The sequence below is a fragment of the Anopheles coustani genome, chromosome 2, assembly GCF_943734705.1.
Source record: "Anopheles coustani chromosome 2, idAnoCousDA_361_x.2, whole genome shotgun sequence".
NCBI lineage: Eukaryota > Metazoa > Arthropoda > Insecta > Diptera > Culicidae > Anopheles > Anopheles coustani.
In genome coordinates, this window is record NC_071289.1 from 78,680,086 (window position 1) to 78,700,117 (window position 20,032).

The 20,032-nt window shown below is 45.8% G+C and overlaps 3 protein-coding genes across 3 annotated transcripts in view; 1 reads left to right on the forward strand and 2 right to left on the reverse strand.

Moving 5' to 3' along the window:
* LOC131265101 (uncharacterized) overlaps positions 1–731 on the forward strand; it is a 58,101-nt gene extending 57,370 nt beyond the window's left edge. The window contains exon 7 of the mRNA XM_058267363.1: positions 555–731. Within this exon, the coding sequence (XP_058123346.1) occupies positions 555–731 (177 nt within the window). The remainder of the gene's footprint in view (positions 1–554) is intronic.
* A 2,852-nt stretch (positions 732–3,583) lies between these two features.
* On the reverse strand, positions 3,584–7,180 carry LOC131265103 (uncharacterized). The gene is made up of 3 exons (XM_058267364.1): positions 7,160–7,180; positions 4,850–5,018; positions 3,584–4,779 (listed from the first exon to the last, which is right to left on the reverse strand). Exons 1-3 carry the CDS (start codon positions 7,178–7,180, stop codon positions 3,584–3,586), a joined length of 1,386 nt encoding a protein of 461 aa, XP_058123347.1.
* Positions 7,181–10,359: 3,179 nt separating this feature from the next.
* LOC131265104 (cuticle protein 8) lies at positions 10,360–11,166 on the reverse strand. Its single transcript, XM_058267365.1, has 3 exons — positions 11,161–11,166; positions 10,726–10,869; positions 10,360–10,632 (listed from the first exon to the last, which is right to left on the reverse strand). The coding sequence occupies exons 1-3, from the start codon at positions 11,164–11,166 to the stop codon at positions 10,360–10,362; spliced, it is 423 nt and encodes a 140-aa protein (XP_058123348.1).
* Between the last annotated feature and the right edge of the window lie 8,866 nt (positions 11,167–20,032).

Genomic DNA, 20,032 nt, shown 5'->3' on the forward strand with positions numbered 1-20,032 from the left:
CCTGGAACATCGCTGCTGTCGTCCCCGCCTAAGTAAAGTGCAATGTGCATTGCCAAAATGCCATCTCTTTCCAGCGTCGATTGGGTGATTTTTTTCTGCTTTATTTCTTCACTCGTCATACGAAATTTATGGCCGAAAATTGAGAGCTGCGCGAGGCTCGTCAAGACACCTGCTGCGGTGGCGCGTCGAACCGGCGCGTTGCCATTCGATTGCGCCTTAAGAACCGCCCAGGCGCATCCGTCCCAAAAACCACCCACCCGTTTCCGCGCGGAGTGGGGCCTTTTCCCAGCCATATATAAACGTCGAAGGACGCTGAAAGACGGCGACATTGATGGAAATATTGGAAGGCTCCCAAAATCAGGGCGAAGATTTATGCTTCGACTTTGATTTTTGGGTATTTATCGGGTTTTTGTTTTTTGTGCTTGGCAAGGTTTTTAAATCACGTCTGAGACTAGATTTTATGGATGAAAAATGTATTATTTTGTTTATAGAATTAGTTTTCGTTTGAACGAGTTTTTGACACTCTGCTAATATTTTATTGTGTAACTTTTCAGGGCAATGGTAAACCGTTTCGCAAAACGAAAAACAACCCCTACGGTGAGCAGAGCGTTAAGCTGTGCGGCACCAACAACCGGACATATCACTCCTGGTGCCACATGCAGAAGGATTCCTGCAACACGGGATTCTACATCGACGTGCAGCACAGCGGATCGTGTCCTTATGGAAGGTAAGTTAGTGATACTGTCGAAATATTGAACGCCGCTGCCATTACGATGTTACTATAAGTTATTCTCTTTTTCTTTCCACCCTTTTTCCTCTAGATAAACAGAGCCGCCCCTGGTGCGTTCGAACGTCTGTCGAAAAGCTATAGCGTATATAGCGCTGAATGTATTATTTCTTATTTTAACCAATTGAAGGAGAGGATCACCAATATGCAAACATTGCGATTCAAATGGTAATAGATCAGTGTTACAAATGCGACTTGTTGATGAGGAGACCTGCGTGGAAGGACTTGTAAAAAAACAGATCAAACAAACACACACAAACAATTAAGAATACCCTTTACTTTGCACGGCATCATGTTTACGGTACCGGCCAAGAATGAAACATCGTCAAGTGTCGCCTTGCTTGAAACCACAAACAATAACATTTTATTTTATTTTTTAATTTTATGGTTAAATTAAATGAATATGTTCATATTCACGTAAAGAAAATTTTACCCCTTTGGTACTCAAATCAACTGGTTATGATTTTATCCAATCTAGACTAATTATAAATTTACAAATTGTACTATAAACAATCTGGTTGACTGTCATAGAGATCCGTGTTGATGATTTCAGAAGCATAGAACGTCCCAATGGATACTAACGCCATCGCATTGCGCCGACTCTTCCTGGCAAAGAGTGGTGTCCTGAAGAGGCATGTATTAGGTGCGGTCCCACGTTCCACGTGATTCCCACTACCCGGTTAGTCTTTTGAGCAGGTTTTCTCTCCTCTAAAATCGAAATAAACATAACAAACTTTGGCGAGCGACAAAACGTTCTCGTTGCTAAATTTTTGGCCGTTACTGTAAGTGCAAAGATCGTCCATTGATGTGCATTTTATTTATGTAAATCCCTTTTCCCTACACCATTGTTAACTTATTTATTTTTGTATTACGTCCGTGTAGCGATAATTGAATGTAACATACAGAGGTTAGAGGTATCTGTGCGTGTACATACTTTCTTGCAGATGTGATACGGATATGTATTTTATCTTCAATGCAAATCGGCAACACAAACAAACAAACAAACAAACAAACAAACAAACCACCACGCAAACGATGGGTTATGATTTCAGGTTAAGTAATTGTTTCCAACTTCGAGCACTATTTATTGTACCTATCAGTAAGATCACATCGTTTCTTCTAAGTAGATGGATAAAAAGGAACGTATGAGTAAGAAGTGGCGCGGGACCGTTCGACTAGGATTTCATCGGAATCGAAACCAAAAACCAATACAAAACAAACACTTGAGGAAAAACAATAATGAATGTACGTTAATTAATACCAGCAAGAGGGATTATTTGAAAAGACAAACCAAACGGAGGGGGAAAAGAAAAGGAGTAAAAGATAGAAGGAGAAAGGAACAGTACTTCTGAAGACCCGTAAAAGACCAAAAGGATTATGGAAACGAATGCAAAGTATGGAAGAAAAATAATTAAATAAAATGTAACTGTAGGTGCTGAACACACACACAATCTAATGGGGTCGTTGGGGGTTAGCAGCATTTTGGGTTTTTGTTGCGACAGATCGAACGATCAGTATATATGAAAACATTACACAAATATATCAATTGCAAGTCAAAACTCTTCTGACGTTGAAAATTAAGTAAAATAAATGGCAAACAAAAGAGAAAAACTTATCACCACAACCAAGCACTCATATATTGTGAGACTTTTTAAAAAAAGTTTTAATAATCCCCCTTTCTAGAGCAATTCTTAGCCGAATGTCAATGGTGTAGTTTAAGACTAATGGATACATAAATGCAAAAACAAACGATAGACAATATGTATCCGCAACGTTCCGTTGGAGTTTGGGGCTAGCAAATACGATTGGAGATCGAAGCGGTATTAACAATTGACTGATTTTCACGGAGCGAAATCTGCAAACAAACAAAAAAAGAGCACCGCTATAAAACTATGAACATTCATGAACGTCGACGTGCAAGTTGTGCTGTAGATACAATAATTCATAACGTTTGAACAGAGCGTTTCAGTTCAATCTGTAACGGAAATGGGAGGAAATGGTTTTCAAACAGTTGTCGGTACGGTTGTATTAGCAAAAAACTATCTACTAACAAAATTGACGTGGTACCCATGTTACGAATCAGTCTGATTAGAGTTTGCGTAGAACTTATATATATATTATACAAGAAAAATCCAAATGAATACAAAGAATTTTACTCGTAAAACTTAACTATTTCGACTTGAAGAAAGCAACCAAATTTAACAAAAAAAAGCACACTGAACTGTTAACTCGTCAATTGTCCTACCTTGAATTACCTTCACCCGGCAACACACATTAAACAATAAAATTGAAAAACGATCTATATCATCAGACCATGGCTGTGAGTATCTTGCAAGTCTACGCAGATGCTCAACCAACGCGTGACGAAGACGGCCCGGGAGACGGCAAAATTCTAGTAAAAAATAAATGTTTATTCATGTTGATACACCACGTAGAGCGTAGCATAATTTTACGTAGTGGATTGTGATTCGGGCTGCACCGCACCCCGTGAATGGGGGAGGGTTTGAACGAATCCATAAATAAATAAATAACGCACTGTTCAAAGACTGTTGTGTATTGGTGCAAATTAGAAACGGTGTTTGGCTTTACTAATCGATTAGTGGAAACCGAATTGCTTCTCTCATGCTTTTGCTTATTATGTACCTGATATTTCTTTTATTGTAAGCTTTGGATCTTGTTATTCGATCTGTCTTTTTTAAACTTCTTCCTTCCTGTTTGAGTAGGTAACTATATATTAGGCGTAAATAAATACTTTGACAATAAATTAATAATAAATACTTCGAGCCCGTGACGCTATTACTCCACATCCTGCCCATCCTTGAGCGTCGTTTCGGTCATCGTTTCCGGTGTGGTAGCGCTCGCCGCGTTGTACATGACCTGGCGCTTGCGGTTTTCGAGGAAATCGTCAAACCACTCGAGTCCGTCGCCCGTCTTCAGCTTGTTGCGCTTTTTGGTGGGTCGCGTCAGCTTGTGGCGTCTCGTTGTTGGTACGTGGTACTGCTGCTGGTGCTGCTGCTGTCCCATCATCATCCCACCGATCGGCATGTCCCCGAGCACATTCGTCGGTCGATTGGAGGAGAGAATCTGCTGATGCGGATAGTCCTGTTGCGGAAGACCGTAGTTGGCGTTGAACGGCACCGGTATCTGCACCCCCGGTGGGTATCGGTTCTGCCCGAACCAGCTAGCGAAGGGATTGCCCGTGTTCTGCGCTGGCAGGAGCTGCTGGAAAGAACTTTGCACGTTATTGAGAATGTTTCCGAACGGCAGGCCGTTCTGGGGCCGCACGCCGTTGGCCAGCTGATCGAGTGGGTTCTGCTGAGGCAGCAGCTGCGGGAAGCTGGACTGCAGGTTCTGGTAGAGATTGTTCGGGCTCAAACTGGCCGGGAACTGGTTGGCGAAGTTGACGAACGGGTTTCCGCCCGCACCGGGTGCGTCGTACAGAGGTGCTGAGTTAGGGTGTCCCGGAGGTGGAAGGGGTGCGTTGAGGTGCTGTTGCGGTGCAAACGGTGCATGCTGTGGTGGAATACCGTAGGGATACTGTACCAGACCTTGGGCGGGGCTGTACTGCTGGTCGCGGATGTGCCCCATGATGGCGGCTGCATACTGCGGATCGATGACTCCCGCATCGAGGATGGGATTGTACGTGGGGTTGAGGTTGATGTGGTGCTGCTGCTGCAGGGCTGCCACTATCGCCGGGTTGTTCGTACTCGCCTGCTGATCGTACGCGGGGAAGTAGCGATCCTGCGGCGATCTGGAGGGCATCTGCGTCGGGAAGGAGGCCACCGTTTGACCGTTCGCACGGCGTATCTCCGTCTTTGCCCGGTAGCCTCCGTCGTCGGCGACGAAGTTGGTGATGATCACCGAACCGTCCGGCTGCATGTACCCGTACGAACCGCGGACCGTCCCGTTCTTCAGCTTCTCTTCGTCCCGGAACTGCAGGTTTCCACTCTGCGGATCCTCAATTTCGTACCCAAAAGCGTACGTACCAGGACCTTCAAAGAGATCAAACGAAACGAGCGTATAGCTACCGATGTTTTCATCCCGAATCGAACGTTAACTTACCGTAAGGATCGACAAAGTTGTACATTGGATTTTCAAGCGATTGTATCCGTTGTTCGGCTTGCGGAAACTGTGGAAAGTTGCGAACAAGTTTCGCCGTCCGATGCCGTCCGGGCGATGTTTCGTCGGTTGCATAAACAAAGGCGCAAGCCAATGTTGCTAGCAACAGTAACTGGGGGAGGAAAAATAAATAAAAATAAATCAAAACTACATGATCAATGGTACTCCCATCGCCGGTGGAGAAACATTAACTATCGAAGCACACATAACAGACATCATGCTGCTTAAGTAACGATAATGAATGCTAAGTAAATAAATCGTTCGATTAAATCAACTGGCGAGAAAGAAAACTGTTACTTTGAAATTTCATGTTGTGCACAATACTCAAATCCCAATCGAGCGTTTTTTTAACATATGAAACATTAAAAATCTCATTCTTCGCATTAAAAAATTCTCAATATATTTATTGATGTTTGCACAAATTGTTTAAACTCATTGTTCAATCATTAGTCTTTTGAATTAATGATCTTCCCTCCAAGAAGAGCAACAACAGCAATTGAAGATTTGACTAATGGAACACCCGTCAATTATCGAGAAATGTTTTATAACACTATAATTCCTCTGCGATTGATGACATCGGCTTCGCATTGCAATTATAGTATCATTCGATCTCACCCCCTCCCCTGTGGCAATCATCATCGCCGAATGCGACTCGAAAGTGCACTCAACCACCGGCTCAGGAACAGTAAAAAGTAACACTTGAACACTCGAGAGTCAATTTACCGACATCTCATCCTCAGCCCCTCAAGTGATCGCGGTCGCGTGTAGGTTGTCACGTCGCATCCATCGGGAGAGTCCTCCCACAGGTCCTGCTCGGTTTCGTTTGTTTCCCACCGAAAAACAACCCCGTGAACCGTTGTGCTTCAGAGTGGGAACACCAAACCGCTTTTGAAACCATCAAACCCGTGAAAGCTGATGCAGCGAGAAGCCATTGCGAGAAATTCGCATCCATTTGATAGAACTTGTACACACCTCTGTTTCCGTTTCGGGGCCCCCGTAACGGCGCACTTTCACAGCAGGATCAAACTGCACCCGATGGGGCCCCGAATGCGAAAGGTGAAGCTGCATGCCCGTTAATTGGTAGCCGGTGCGAGATCGCTACACCTCCACGATTCGGGGCTTCTTGATCGCTCAATTCTTAATTAAATTTTGTCGCTCGTCCAAAGCGGCGACATACTGCTTCGCTGACTCAAGCGAGGGTCGATGAACCGCACAGCTCCAGAGGAAGACGTTAGACTTCCGCCCCGAGTGATGTGGGTTACTGAATCCGAAAGGCAGCACACACGAAAAAAAAACGAGAACTAAATCGCGAACGGCGCTGTTGTTCGTTGACTTAGCTGCCGGTTCGGTAGTAGGTAGATCGTCGTAAGGCAAACCTGTTCTATGAGCTCAATATAGGCCAGCTTCCCCAAAATGGGCCTTACCACTTTAGAACGGCGGGGGAGCGCGGGTGTGGTCGCGGGGTTTATGTGTGCAAACATCTTCAAACCCAGAACGATGGGGTCCATCGTGAAAGAAAAAACATCCACGCTTTCGACACATCGGAATTAGACAAATCCGCACAAATGTCTTTTCCTACGATCATTAGGTCGATCTAATCCGCAATTATTTTCGACTTAGTAGCCGATCACATCGTTCACCCGTTCTCTAATGGAATTTTTCATTCATTCTTCAAGCCCCGAAAATAATTCTCCTTCCTTATTCTCGCATTTCCCGTGTTATTGAACTCTTTTCGTGTTGAAAATAAGTCATAATCCGGGGCCACAAAGATCACTGATTTTATTGCCTGACACACCTTCCCCGGGGGAGGAAATCTGTCCCAAACGCAGTCGAAATTTTACGAGATGTTAGTTCGTTTCGATTTGCCTTCTGTGGGCAGCTCAATCACGTAGTATCTGCTGAATGTTTACGATAAGATTAAGTTTGTGTTGTTTTATTTAAAAATTCATCATTTAATGTCTTCATAGGTTTTGTCACAGACACACATTGAGTTACCATACACTTGAATCCCTTTTGTAGCGATCTAGTCATTAATGTTTTTTAGATAGTTTTTATGGTTATTGATATTGATAATCAATGTTTAAAAATGTTTTCTAAATGTGTTTTAAATTTTAATCATTTAAAGTAAGTTGTAAATGATCTGCTTAATTTTACTGGTTTTGTGCATGTTCCATGCACTTACGAACCCCAAAGTTATGTCAGAAAAGTTTATAATTTTTTAAATATTCCGTTTGTGGTTTTAACGTGACTCACCTGATATTTCCAACTCCTCATAGTTGCTGAAGCTTGTTCTCTTGTTTATTTATTTGCTTAGCGCTGCTATGGTCAATTTAGTAGAAAATTACGCTTGTTTTCCGGCTTGTTTGGACACCGCTTCTTTTTTTTCCTCCTAAACTTTTCCACTATCCATCTATCGTGCACAAGAGTAAAAACCGCGTCACCTCTAGGTCACTTTTTTCACACCAACAGTGCTCGGACAATCACACCGGCATATTCCCGGGAACGCACACATAAAACACACCCTCGCGATGGCGCTTCGATGTTTTTCCAAGTTCCTCTCGGATATTCACCCACTGTCGGACTGATCGGTGGCCAGCATTTCGCGTGTGTATTTATAAAAGTTTTTGGCAGTCCGTCAACCACCCGTCCCAGCTTCACCAATCCGCCCCCTCTGGACGGTAACTCCCGGAAACGAAAGCGCACGTTCTTTATTTCTCGCGGGCCGCGATCTCTTTCTACTATTTGCTCGCTCACGCACCCCGCAAAAAAGGGTGTGATTAAAAGAAAGCATTCTTCTCCGTTCGCATCTTCCGCTAAGCTGGGCAGCGGGAGGGCTCCAAATGGAAAAAGAAATTGCGCCGAAGACAAATTGCCAAACTTTCTGCTGTCATATTTTTTTTTAATTTTATTTTTATGGCGTGAAATGGCCCAGACCGCACCGAAGCTATGTGTGAGAATTCAAAAGTAGCACGTGTATCTGGATGAGTGATGGCATTTTGAAAATGTTCTTCCCGGTACAATAAACCACTCAACAGTTTTGAACTTTGAACGCTAGACCAAGTTTATGTTGCTCTCGCGGCAAAGCATTAAATTTGTTACGAAGGATCAGACGCATGAGAAAGTTGGTGTCATGTAATTTATGAATTTTCCATAAAGTTAGACATTTATAGAATCCATAGGATAAGTTAGATTATTCCTTTTTCGGTGACACATATTAAAGCTTGTTAAATTATTGCTTATTCCCACGATGGTGGCGCCTCTTGCAAATAACCTGACTGTTATAAATCTCTCTCATAAAAAAATAATTCCACCAATACTGGTAACTGATCACGATCAATGGCACCTCGCAGAAGGGGGGTGGGTGGGCGTACTATGGCCATAACCCAACCGGACATTGCATCTTCCTACCGTTGCTTGCATCATCCCAGAACGGATCGGCGAAAAACCACGTTACGCTGCGGTGGCGGTTCCGTTTTAAGCGGTGCTTTTTGCGCGTACGGCACAAAGATTTAGGCGACAGCTTGACAAATGTAAACGATGCGTGTGCCTTTTTCTGCGACCACCAGAACAATGCTAACTGATGATGCGTTAAACGGTCGAGAGATTTAGTGCGGCAGAATGAAAGAGCGAATTACCATCGCCGGAACCGGGATTAAACTTTTGAAGCGTTTTGTAACAGTCATATCTACCGTTGAGGTCGTGAGTCACGTGGTTCGCAACGGAAAAAATATTCATAAATTTTACCTGTCCCGCCAGGTACAGAGTGGAAAACAATGCTTATTATTGAGGGAATAATTAACCGTTGGCTACTTCCTTAAACTCTCCACTACGTTCAACAAGATCTCTGTAAATTGAGGACAAACAATAATCTCGTCTGGCATGAGTTTCTCTTGTGGCTAACCATTACACTTTGCTACACCTTGGGACTAGAAACTTTCATGCCTTACCATGATTCATGTTCAATTTACACTTATCTTTCTTTTTTCATGTGAAGAAGGTGCGGTGCAGCGTGCTTTGAAGAAATGGACCGTTTCCAAAAATTTATAAAAAAAAACATGTTTGGTTTTTCCAAACATTCCTAAGCCCTGCCCAATTCAAATATAAAGGTATTTCACTTTCACTGGTTTTTTTCTTAATCTACTCTTTTGCTTCCACTGGTGACTTAAGCTTTCTCTGGGATCATGATCTTGTTTCAAGGTTGTCAACCAAGAACAGCTTTATCTGTTTTTTGATTAATTGAATGCCAGCGCATTCATTACTTTTAGTCTTTTCCATTTATTTTCTCTTTCAGTTTGCCCCAAATCGGGCAGGCTTTTTGAATTCAGGCTGAATTTGAATCGCAAGAAACCATTCTACCATGCTGTTGCAAACTTATTTTCTTTCTCATTAATCCAATCGAACAATCGGCCGTCATATAAGTTTTATATAAAAATTCATGGTTTTTATTCATTATTTACAGTTCTGATACTTGCATCTGGTTTCACATGGATGTAAATGATTGCTTCGTAATGTGTTTTGTTTTTTTGGCTCTGCACTCCCGTTGCCTCACTCGCCACGATTGCCTCCGCTCGTGAGCCAAGGGAGCACGGTTTTTCATTTACATTTGCAGACTGGCTGCCATCCCTGGACGGCTGGGCCGCATATGAGAGAGCAACACGGCCTCAGCGCGCCGACCGGGACGAACAACCAAAAGGCAATAGTAATGGTAGTAGTAGAAGTAGCATTAACAGTAGTAGGTAGTAATAGATAGTGATCACAGAGCGATAGAGTGTGTGTTTGTGTGATGGTGTGTTTTTCACGCGCCGTGTACATAGAGCGCCGACGTACGCAAGGAGGTAACAAGGACCCGGAGCCGGGTTTTTTTTAAAGATCATTGGAAAATGACACCCGCACATAAAACGGAACGGAAAGATCGAGTGTTGGGCGATCGTCCATCGCCCGAGGAGAGGAGGACCGCCGCGCACCAAAGGTGGATGGATGATAGTAGCGATTCAGGCGTATACACAGCACACGCCGTCTGATGGCGTTACATGGCGTTACCGCTGTTAGCCGGTGCGATCGAAGGGCGCGAGGGGCGATGGGCAGAAAGCAAGGAAAGGTTACAGGCGGAAACGGAACGGGACGGGAAGGGCCGAGAAGAGAAGCCACAAAGCGTTCATTTATATCCAGTTCCACTCGTTGCCCTTATTGCTTAGCTGGGATTCTACCTTCGGTAACGTGGTACGTTTGTTTGTTTGTTCCTTGCGCTACACACGTGTTTGTGTGTTTGTTTCCCACGTGGCGTCGTCGTCGTCGTCTAGCAAGATCCTTCCTTTCCGCGGGCGTTTCGCGGACTTCGTCGTTCTACGCGGAGACAGTGAGAGATGTGACTACGATTCTAAGTTTTGAAGAGTGGATAAATTGGCTTTGTGAGCTTGTGTAGTTGGGCGAATGGTGTCGGCTGCTCGGTCTCCTTAGTGCACGTAGTGGCTCAGGACCGGGGCGTGGGCGTAGTGGGCGACCGGGGCGGCGACGACCTTCTGGACGGCCGGGGCCGACTTGTGGACGACGGCGTTGAATCCGTTGTGGTCATCGGCGGTGTAGTCGACGGTGCGCACCGAACCATCGGGCTCGACCAGCGAGTACTGACCCTTGACGACATCACCGTCGCGCTCCTCGGCCTGCGACTTGATGTCTCCGGTATGCGGGTCCTTGATGCCGTAGTTGAACGAGTACTTCGGGTAGGCCTGCAGCACGGAACACGAAAGCAAAGAAGCACGCATAAGTCACCATGAACTAGTTTGGACGCCAGGTTCAGCGAGGGAGAGCATTGTTCTTACCACCGGCTCGGCAACGACGTGCTTCAGGACGGGGGCGGCATGCACCAGCGGGGCGGCGTGAACCAGAGCGGGGGCACCATAGTGGCCGTATTCGACCGGCGACGCACTGACGGCGACGGCGAGCAGAGCAATGGCAACGAAGCACTGCAAGAGGCGGAAAGATGGTAAAACGAACGATTTAGCGTTTGACTCCTGGTTCACTGAATATTTGTGGGGCCATAGTGGCATCTTCTGAAGCACAATTCAAGGGAACCATAGGTTTTATCCACACATCAACCACATGATCAACCATTAAGTCACTTAGTATCACCTATGTTTCAAGCACTAGAACGTTTTGAAACATTACTTTAACTACTTTGAAACTTCTAGTTCACTGTTCTATTATTTTCTACTTGTTTAAACTTCCAACTCAGAACGCCATTTCACGCTTCGTACCTTCATTTTGGTGTGTGGATTTGTCTGTTGTTTCGAACCGTGCAAACACGCTTTTAACGCTGTTTCGGCTGTGTGCTGTGCTGTGACACTTCAGGTGAGAACCAACAACTGAAACTGATGTCTACTGCAATGGCCAAAACGTCTTTTATACCGAAAAACGCTAACCTGCGGCAGAAAACCGATCCTAGACCGGGGACTAGAATGCCACCGGAACCCGAAAAGGACGGTCCCCAGAGGGGGGTTTTTTCAGTGCAGGCCAGAAAGAGAAGGTGAGAGATGAGGGTGGAGAGGGGGACCCCGGGTGGTGGTGATCTTCGGCCACCTTGATTCGAACCTGTGCCGGCGGGGTTAACTGCGCCTGCAAACGCTCCTACTCCGTCACTGACACGAACTGCGTCTGTGGAGATGGTTGCTGGTCTGTGGAGAAGGCAGGCGGAGAAGGGGAGAAGAGAGGGGGGGGGGGGGGATTGTGTGAACGTGGGGACCCATTGAACAAACGCAAAACCCAAACACTCCCACAACGCAATCCGCACATGCCAGGGTGTGTGGAGTGGGCCGGGGTTTTCTTCTTTTCTGCAAGCACGAAGCTTCGTGAAAACAGGAGTTTTCAATGAAAATCTCCTTAAAACCCCCCCAGAGATTTTCCATACCAGAACCGCGAGTCAGCGAGTGGTAGGCACCAGACGGTCAACTACGCAAACGTGTGCGAGAAAGGGAAGATGCCGACATAGAGAGCGAAAGTGAGAGCGTCTCAAGACGGTTGCCATGCCGCGCGCGGAAGGGAATCGCAAATCAAACACGCACCTCCATCGGCGAAGCTAGAGTTCGCGGGGCGCACAGAAGGCTCGCTGGGCCACGGAGACACACACGCGCTCATACATGCACACAGCACTTAACGCGATTAAAAGTGAGAGTAATGGCGCACGGGGCAGCAGAAAAAGAAGAGTCCGAGACGCCGAACACCCGATGCTGCAGCTGGTAGTGCAGCGTGTCCGCGGACGAGAAGCCCGCCGGGAGGCGTAGAACAGCCAAACGATCGGCGACGCGGTTCGTGTTACAGTCACCCCACCATCAACAGCTTCGATTCACGAGCTGCTTCGCTTCACGATGCGATCGCGGGTTTCCAGCGCGACGATCTTCTAGCCGATCCGCCAGCGGACCGTTCTGGACCACTTGGTCGCGCGCTGGAGTCCACACTCCACCGTCGGCGGTCGTTTGGAAGGTTTCGGTGCCGAATGGAAGGAACGATCAGACCCTCGTTTACTCGATCGTTAGGCTGATAAATGGGACACGGTCGTTAGTTTGAAGTGTGCAATAAAGAATGGCTTAATTTCTTTACCTCAAACCATGCAGTTTAGCAGACAATCGTCGTTTGAAGCAATTTGCTAAGTGCGTAGTGAACTCTACATATTTTTTAACAAAGGTTTATGTGCCTCATTAGATTGGTTTTATTAAAGTTTTCTCTCTTGAAAAATACCAACTACACCAAATAAAGTGCACCAAAGTTTTTGCATCAGAATTATCCGTTTGAAGTGAAACATTTTAAATGGTGCGCATTTGGGTAAAACAAAATTGTACCTAAAATGTTAGTATTGGTTGACAAATTAAGTTTACCTTTTTAGTGTTATGGTTTAGTTTTAAAATCGAATTCTTGCAAGCTCTGTTAGGGAGCTTAATTCAAATACATAGTTTACAATAACTTTACAGTTATATTAGTTTGGCCACATTTCATAACAAGTTTATTTTAAACAAGTAGATTTGGATGGACAAATTAGTTTAACGATTCGTCTCTCGAGAATTATTCTACAATCATAGTTTGATCTATCAGCAGCGATACTAACAAATAATCTATTTTATGTCATACTCTGAAAATTTATTATTTTGTGAAGTAGCAATATTACAAACATAAACAATGATCATACAAAGTTCTGATTTAATTGACCTTTCTGATTTAATTGACCCTCTGACCTTACAAACCTCATGAAAAACGTGTTAAATAGCGGTTGCTAAAATATAAACCATCAATACAAAATCAGCTTCGATGATGGAAATATATCCACACTTAGCTAATTCCAAGTTTTATATAATTTAATGTAATTAAGTATTTGATTGTAGTTACTTCTTCTTCTTCTTCTTGGCGTAACGACCTCTTGGTCATGCCTGCCCCGTTAAGGGCTTACGAGACTTGTTTCCCTGTTGTACGTGGATAGTCAGTCCTCTCGTACAGGGGAGGGTCCGGTCTCGGTTGGGATTCGAACTCACGCCGTCGAGGTGGTGAGCCCCGGCGCTCATGGGCCGATTTTTCTAACCGGCGCTACCGCTCGGCTGTCGCGGACCCCTTGATTGTAGTTAATAACGATTAAAAATGATAAAAGTATCAGGAAACCGCATTTATTTTAAAAGATAATTCTTCAACTTCTTCAAGACATACTTTTTCATTTTGTTCAAATTCTCTGTTCAAATATAAACTGTTATTTATAGTGTTTGTTCCTGAATGAAAGCTCTAAAAAAAAAACAAAAAAAAAAACAAAAAAATTGGTACATTTTCATTAATTCATACATGTATTAAGTTTTTTTTTTTCATAAATACTCCAATCATTAAAAAATGATACTGGTCTATTAAAGTACAAAAAGATAATAATAAAAGCGAATTTTGAAGAATCCACAAACAAAAAACCGTTCTACTGTTTGTTCAATCTACCAACAACATAATTAATGATGGTCGTTTGATCGGTAAAAAAAGCAGCATCCCAGGCTAGAAGTCGTTCGATTGGTCACCGCAAACACGACCGATCGTAAAAAGTTCCCATAACAAATGCCATCGTACCGGCTTCCAGCCTGGCCAGTGTAGCGTTTACCACACAGACACACTCTACAAGGTTTCAATTACGAGCCCGAAACACCCGGCGCGCTTCCCTTCCCGCACACTAGAACGCTCATAATTGTGCCCAAAACTACCGAGTCCGAGCGTTCGCGCAGCATGATTGCCCAAGCGCCCCGGAGGCGACCGAAAAAGAGCTCCGCACGACGAACCAGATGAAGCTGTGAACCACTTCCCCGTAAGCGCTGGCGCACACATCACGGCCACACATCACTGTGAGAACTTCATCGCGGGTTTTGCAGAGGGGGGGACCAATGCAATGCGGTGCAATCGGTGTCATAAACGACTCAAGACGTTGTGACTTCCCCGGTCCACTCGTGCGCATTGTATCGATTTCAAATAGCTTGCTCTTTTTTCTTCACCTTTAGCAGTTATGCTCCCGTAGATCGATCTTTTGTGATCACCTCGCAGCCTCATAAACGGTTTATGAGTGTGTAGCTCGAGCAAAAAACGCTTTTTTGCGCCCTCCCCGGGCCAAAATGGATGCGTCATTCCGAGCGCGTCGCGTCCGGTGCGGCAATTACGTCCGGGCGGTCGCAGCGTTCTGCACGCCTCGCAGTCGCCTCAGTCCGACGTGTCACACACCGAGCGCCCAGGGACGCATCTCGTCGGCGAGGTGACATTGAAGCGGAACTTAATAGGAGTGTACGGTTGATTAGGAGCGCGCAATGACGTGTCGGATTGCTAGCGCCTGGCGGTGATTTTGGGAGGATCGAGCCACCCTAAAGTGGACGGAAGGGACGGAAGGATGTCCCGAGCAGATTGAAGCCACCGCCACACGATTGATCTTGATCTTGATGGCTGAACGAACAACGCTCGGTAAATGGCCCGAGGAAATGGCACCGTCGAACGCGCAAGGGCAAGCATGTAAATTGGCCGAGCGTGGAGGAAGGCTGCACGGGCTCTCTAGAATCGAGCATAATTTCAGTCACGTTTTCCAGCGAAACGTCTTTCTTTTGCCGGCACAGTCATCTGCTGCAGGGAGGTTTATCGTCGTTTGTAAGTGTCGCTCAATGCTATTTTATCTTCGGGTAATGTTCCGAGGGGCTCTATTTGTTGTTCTAATGATTACTGATGTCAAATTATGTGTTTATACTGGTACTGTACACTTTGTAGATGAATTTGTTAATCTTTGTTGAAATATTTGTTAATTTCTTTCCTTCAATCGACCCTTATGTGCCCGTAAAAGGAAGAAACAATCTCGCCTCCAAAATTAATAAATAGTTTGTTTATGTTTGTGTAAAACGAATCCCCATATTCCAATTATTTGTGCTGTAATTGATCACGCCTTTACAATGCGTCGGCTGCTGGTGCCCGGTCGCTACTGTATCGGTGTCGAAAATCTGGTTATTTTTCGATAATTAATCGTTCCAAATCGACGCAATACCGTCGCCGACCAAGTTCACCTCACGGTGGCTTTCATGTTTGCTGCCCTTTTATTTTAGTTCAGTTCTCTTTCTCTCTCGTTTTTCCCGAATCAGGGTGTCATTAAAAAAGGTGTGCTTAAAATGGAGGCGGAGAACTTGAAGCGGGCGCTAGAGCTGGATGATGGGAGGAGGTGGGGGTGTGGAGAAAACATGCACCTCAAAAACCCATCGATTAACGTTCCATCTCCATTTATGGCACGGGAGTTACGGAAAACGAACACCCTCCGCTCGCAAAGCCAAACGCCATTGTCGTCCGACGGAAAGAACGGACGAAAGATTTGTGCGTTAGGGCAAGCGACGAACCTCCTTTCGGTTGTGCCCGTTTGATTCGTTCGAAAGATTGATCGAATTTGGGTCAAGGGCTTTGGAGAGAGGCAAAAAAAAAACAGGGGAAAATAAACAAAATGAAACGAACCGTAAGGGCGCAACAAGGAAGCATGATGCAAAACGCACTACGACCCTCAACCTCACCAAGCACTACTCCCTTTGCGTGCGTGTGCTTTTCGACGGATGCAATGCGACGGAGCGGCACTTGGTGGGCCGCTGGGTCCACAACAATCGCAGTACGTGAGGCGGCCCGAACAGAGATTTATTTATGTCCCCAGAGGCTGCCGGGACGTGGGTTCCGTTGGCCGCCGCCGCCACCGTCATCTCCGGTGGTGCCCAATCTCCGGTGGTCGGGGCAATCGCCACCGCCGGTGTGCAGTGCTTGCAGCGAAATTTCCCAATCCATGTGAAACTGCGCCACTCCAACTGCGCTGCAGTCCGACGTGCACGACGCCGTCTAGCCGCCGAGCTCGCGAGGTCCCCGCCAAACAACGCACGGCCGGCCCGGGCTTTGCTCTTACCGTGCACTATTATTGAAATGGAAGAAGGAAAAAATTAATTTCGTAATCAATCCATCCTCTGGTTCTCTTGTTTCTCGTCGGATTCGGGTGTGTAGTTTTTTTTATGTTTTCGTTGTTTTATTTTCGCTCCACCCCCGGCCATTCGCGGCACATCCACACACGGTTTAAGAGATTTTTTCTTCTCTTGGTGAGGCTGATGTGTTTCGTTTCGATTGCCACAAAACCAAAAACGCCACTCCAGTACTGATCCCATTCCGTGCGCAACCGTGGCTTACGATCGCGCGAGGACGCACAAAGTCAAAAATAAAAGGGAAAAAAAGATCACATCTTACCATTGGCGCAAGAAAAATCGATCTTGCCCCGCACGCGGACGAAAGCAATGAAAATCGGCCGACCGCACTCAGGGTCAATGGGAGGTCAATTTGCGTAAAGCCGCCGAGATGGTTATTGCGTCTCGTTTGCACATTCCCGGGCGACGCCGATTTTGCACCTAACGAGGGGGTTTTTTTTGCGAAAGTGGTGTGTTTTCAAAACCAAAAAAGAAAAATAGCAAATTCTCGCCAAACCACACATGGATGTCATTTCAATCTTGTAAAATACATTCCCACCCCCCGCCGCCGTTAGGTGCGTGAGTTCCGTACCGTGCCAAACTCCCAAAGCACGACATCGGAGGGTATATAAAATCCACAACGAGGTGACAGGTTGCCATCAGCGCGGTTTTCGTTACCGTTTGATATCTTAATGCGCCATAAGATATTGCACTGCATTAGCCTAGCTCGACGGTGCGAGACATAAACCTAGTTCGGGTTATTTTTTTTATTTTTTTGCTCGCTTTCCGAACGGCGCTGTGAAGGTTCAAACACGCGTGTCCTCGATTTAGTTAAAAATAAAACCGAGATTTTGTTCACGTACGATCCTTGAAAAAGTGTGAAGAAATTTGTCAAAGGTTGCAGAATTGAATGACATTCAACAAAAATCATCGAACAAAATTCAACATTGAAAAAATATATTAAAATATTCAACATGCAGTTGTAAAGAGGTATACACTTCCGTAACCAAATCTTTGCTGTACCTCATCGGAGGGTTTTTTTTTCAACAGGAAGCGCGCTATTTCCTAAATCCAATCCATCAATCCTACATCTCCAATGCTTACGTGAAAGAATAATGCAGCGTGATCAATCTTCGTGCGGCCTTGAAAACTAATTCCAACCACCGAGCAGAACGGTTGCCCTCCAGAAGTCGATCATAATCGCTGCATCTAACCGAGCGTGGCATTGCCTTTATTTGGCAATATCTTTTTCCAATGATTTATTGAGGAGGTTCACTTCCTGCGCCGCTGCGTACAATGGTGCGCCGGTGCTACTGGAATCGAGTTGTTTTTTCTTCTCCGGTTTCCTTGTCGATTGTCAAGCGAAGCGAGTAGGCAGGAGGAGGAAAAAATCAAATTTCTTTTTTTTTTCTCCACCCCGTCATCACCATCCTGCGTATCATTAAAATTTGACGCTAGAGACATAATTTTGTACGCTAGCGCTGACTAATGGGAGGGAGACGGCTGAGTTGAACACCAAAAAAACCCAAGGAAAGCAAGCCGCGCACGAAAACCGTGCTAGACGCAAGGTGTTTCCAGTAGCTTATCTGTCTGAGCGTCGGTTCGGAGCGTTCGTCCATCAAATCTTTGCGAAATCTTAGCCGTTTGTTTGGGGTTAGTTTTGCGAAGAACGCCTCCATCCGGTTGACAGCTGGAAAGGTCGAGTCGAAGGTACCGAAGTGCGTTACCAGCCAAGTTGGTAGAGCTCCGATTTGGAATGAATTTCGGAAGAATTGAATTGATCCATAAGTTGTCAAATATTAGTATTAACAAATTCAAGATTTTTAGAAATTTTTCTAAATACCGCAAGTTTTTCGATACCATAAATACTTCCCCCAAATATTTGAAATACCTTCTACTAATCGTTACTCACCTTCACTACAGTCGCGTCCAAATTAAAGCCAAAGCCAAGCCCAGTACACGTCACTGCACACCGATTTACGGTTGCGGCTCGACGATTTATACAAATTAATAATATCTTTCGCGTCCCTCGCGATCTCATGGGATCGACACGCAACTGCGGAGTGTATGGCGCAACTCCAGCTCGGGAGACCCAACCCCCAAAAACAACCATTGCGTGTCGGAATCGGCAAAGTGAGGCATAAGAAATGCGGGAAAAAATTTCGCGTGATTTTTGCACTGACCGTCGCGGTTGACAGATAGTTTTAGATACCCCAAAGGCGTGGGATCTGCCAAGGCCTGACTTGGTAGTTGTTTGATTTGCTGATACTTTTGAGATTAATAAAATAGAGAGAAAACAATACTGCTAATAATAAACATTTTCGAAAAAAAAATATCTCATCCTTTCTCTTAAGTCACTGTTTTCTCTGCTTCTGTCTGCAAACCTTAAGAACTCTACTAAACCATTTCTTGTCGATCATTGAAAGGCCAACCGAAGGAAGCAATTTCAGTGGCACAATTTCCCATTACAAAAAGGTTCCATTTGTCCTGCACAAAGGACCACGGGTGATTTTTTTTTTGGCGTAAGGCCCTGCATTTACGGCGTCGGGTCAAACTGCGCTGCGGTTGCCTCTTTATATAGGCCACTCAATTACGCCCTTACCGAAAGTGTCACGCTAAATTGCCCACCCGTTTGACGGGCCTCTGAAAAGCGTTCGGCTGGGAGGTTGGTGAAGAAAATAAAGGTTTCATTTCGACCCGCCTTATTGTACTCGCTGTTCAGGCGTTTCAATAGAGTGGGCAAGGAAGGGATGAAGGGGGTAAAGGCTTACCGACCGTCGATCGAACGCCACCGGATCGATCGGTGTTTTGCCGGGTGTATGCAAATTCTGAACCATTTGAACTCCGTGCACAATTAAATGGGATTACATAACTCCAAACCGAACCGCGGCCCGGCCACTCTCACCAGGTGCATACGTGTGTTTGTTATTGTGTGTGTGTCTAGGTGCTCTTGCTACATGCGAATTCCTTGCAAAAAGGGCCACCATAGCTTGAACTAACTTACGGCATGAATCAACGACCCGGTTCCAGGTGAGCTTTTCCGCGAATTTTCTCAACTACTCTCGCTTCAATGGGTTGCTACAAAGGCGACGACGGCCGTCCCTTGACAAGCGTTAGGAGGCTTGCAGTTCTGCAGCCTAAAGTACGCCCGGAGGGCCACCCGTAGCGTAGTGCCAACTTCTTCCTCCCCCCCCCCCCGTGCGCCGATGCTTTTCCCTGCCCGTAATGAAGATACTCGCCGGTCGGCACTCAAATCAATAAACCTTCCCCCGGAGCAACGTGTTGGAGGTGTGCGAGGAACCGGCAAAAGGTTAACACCGTGACTGCCTACCAACACACCGGCGTCGAAAAGGACTGAGACCGAACGAACCGATACCGATCATCCGCGTGGTTTGCTTGTCGACACTCGAGCCGACGGTACGAGAGTCCCAGATCATCACCCACCGGGACAGGACACGGATGGGTACTCGGCCTCTCGACCCTTCCGATGGGTCCCTCGTCCCCGCAGCCGACCCCGAAGCTTAGGGCACAGAATGAATGATCGCTTTGGATGATAGTTAATGTATCGGCCACTATTAACATTGCAACCTTCCCAGACGGCTGTTGGTGTTCGCATTAATCGCGCCGGTCCCGACACCGGTTGACCCCAGGATTCAGGTCTCGCCAG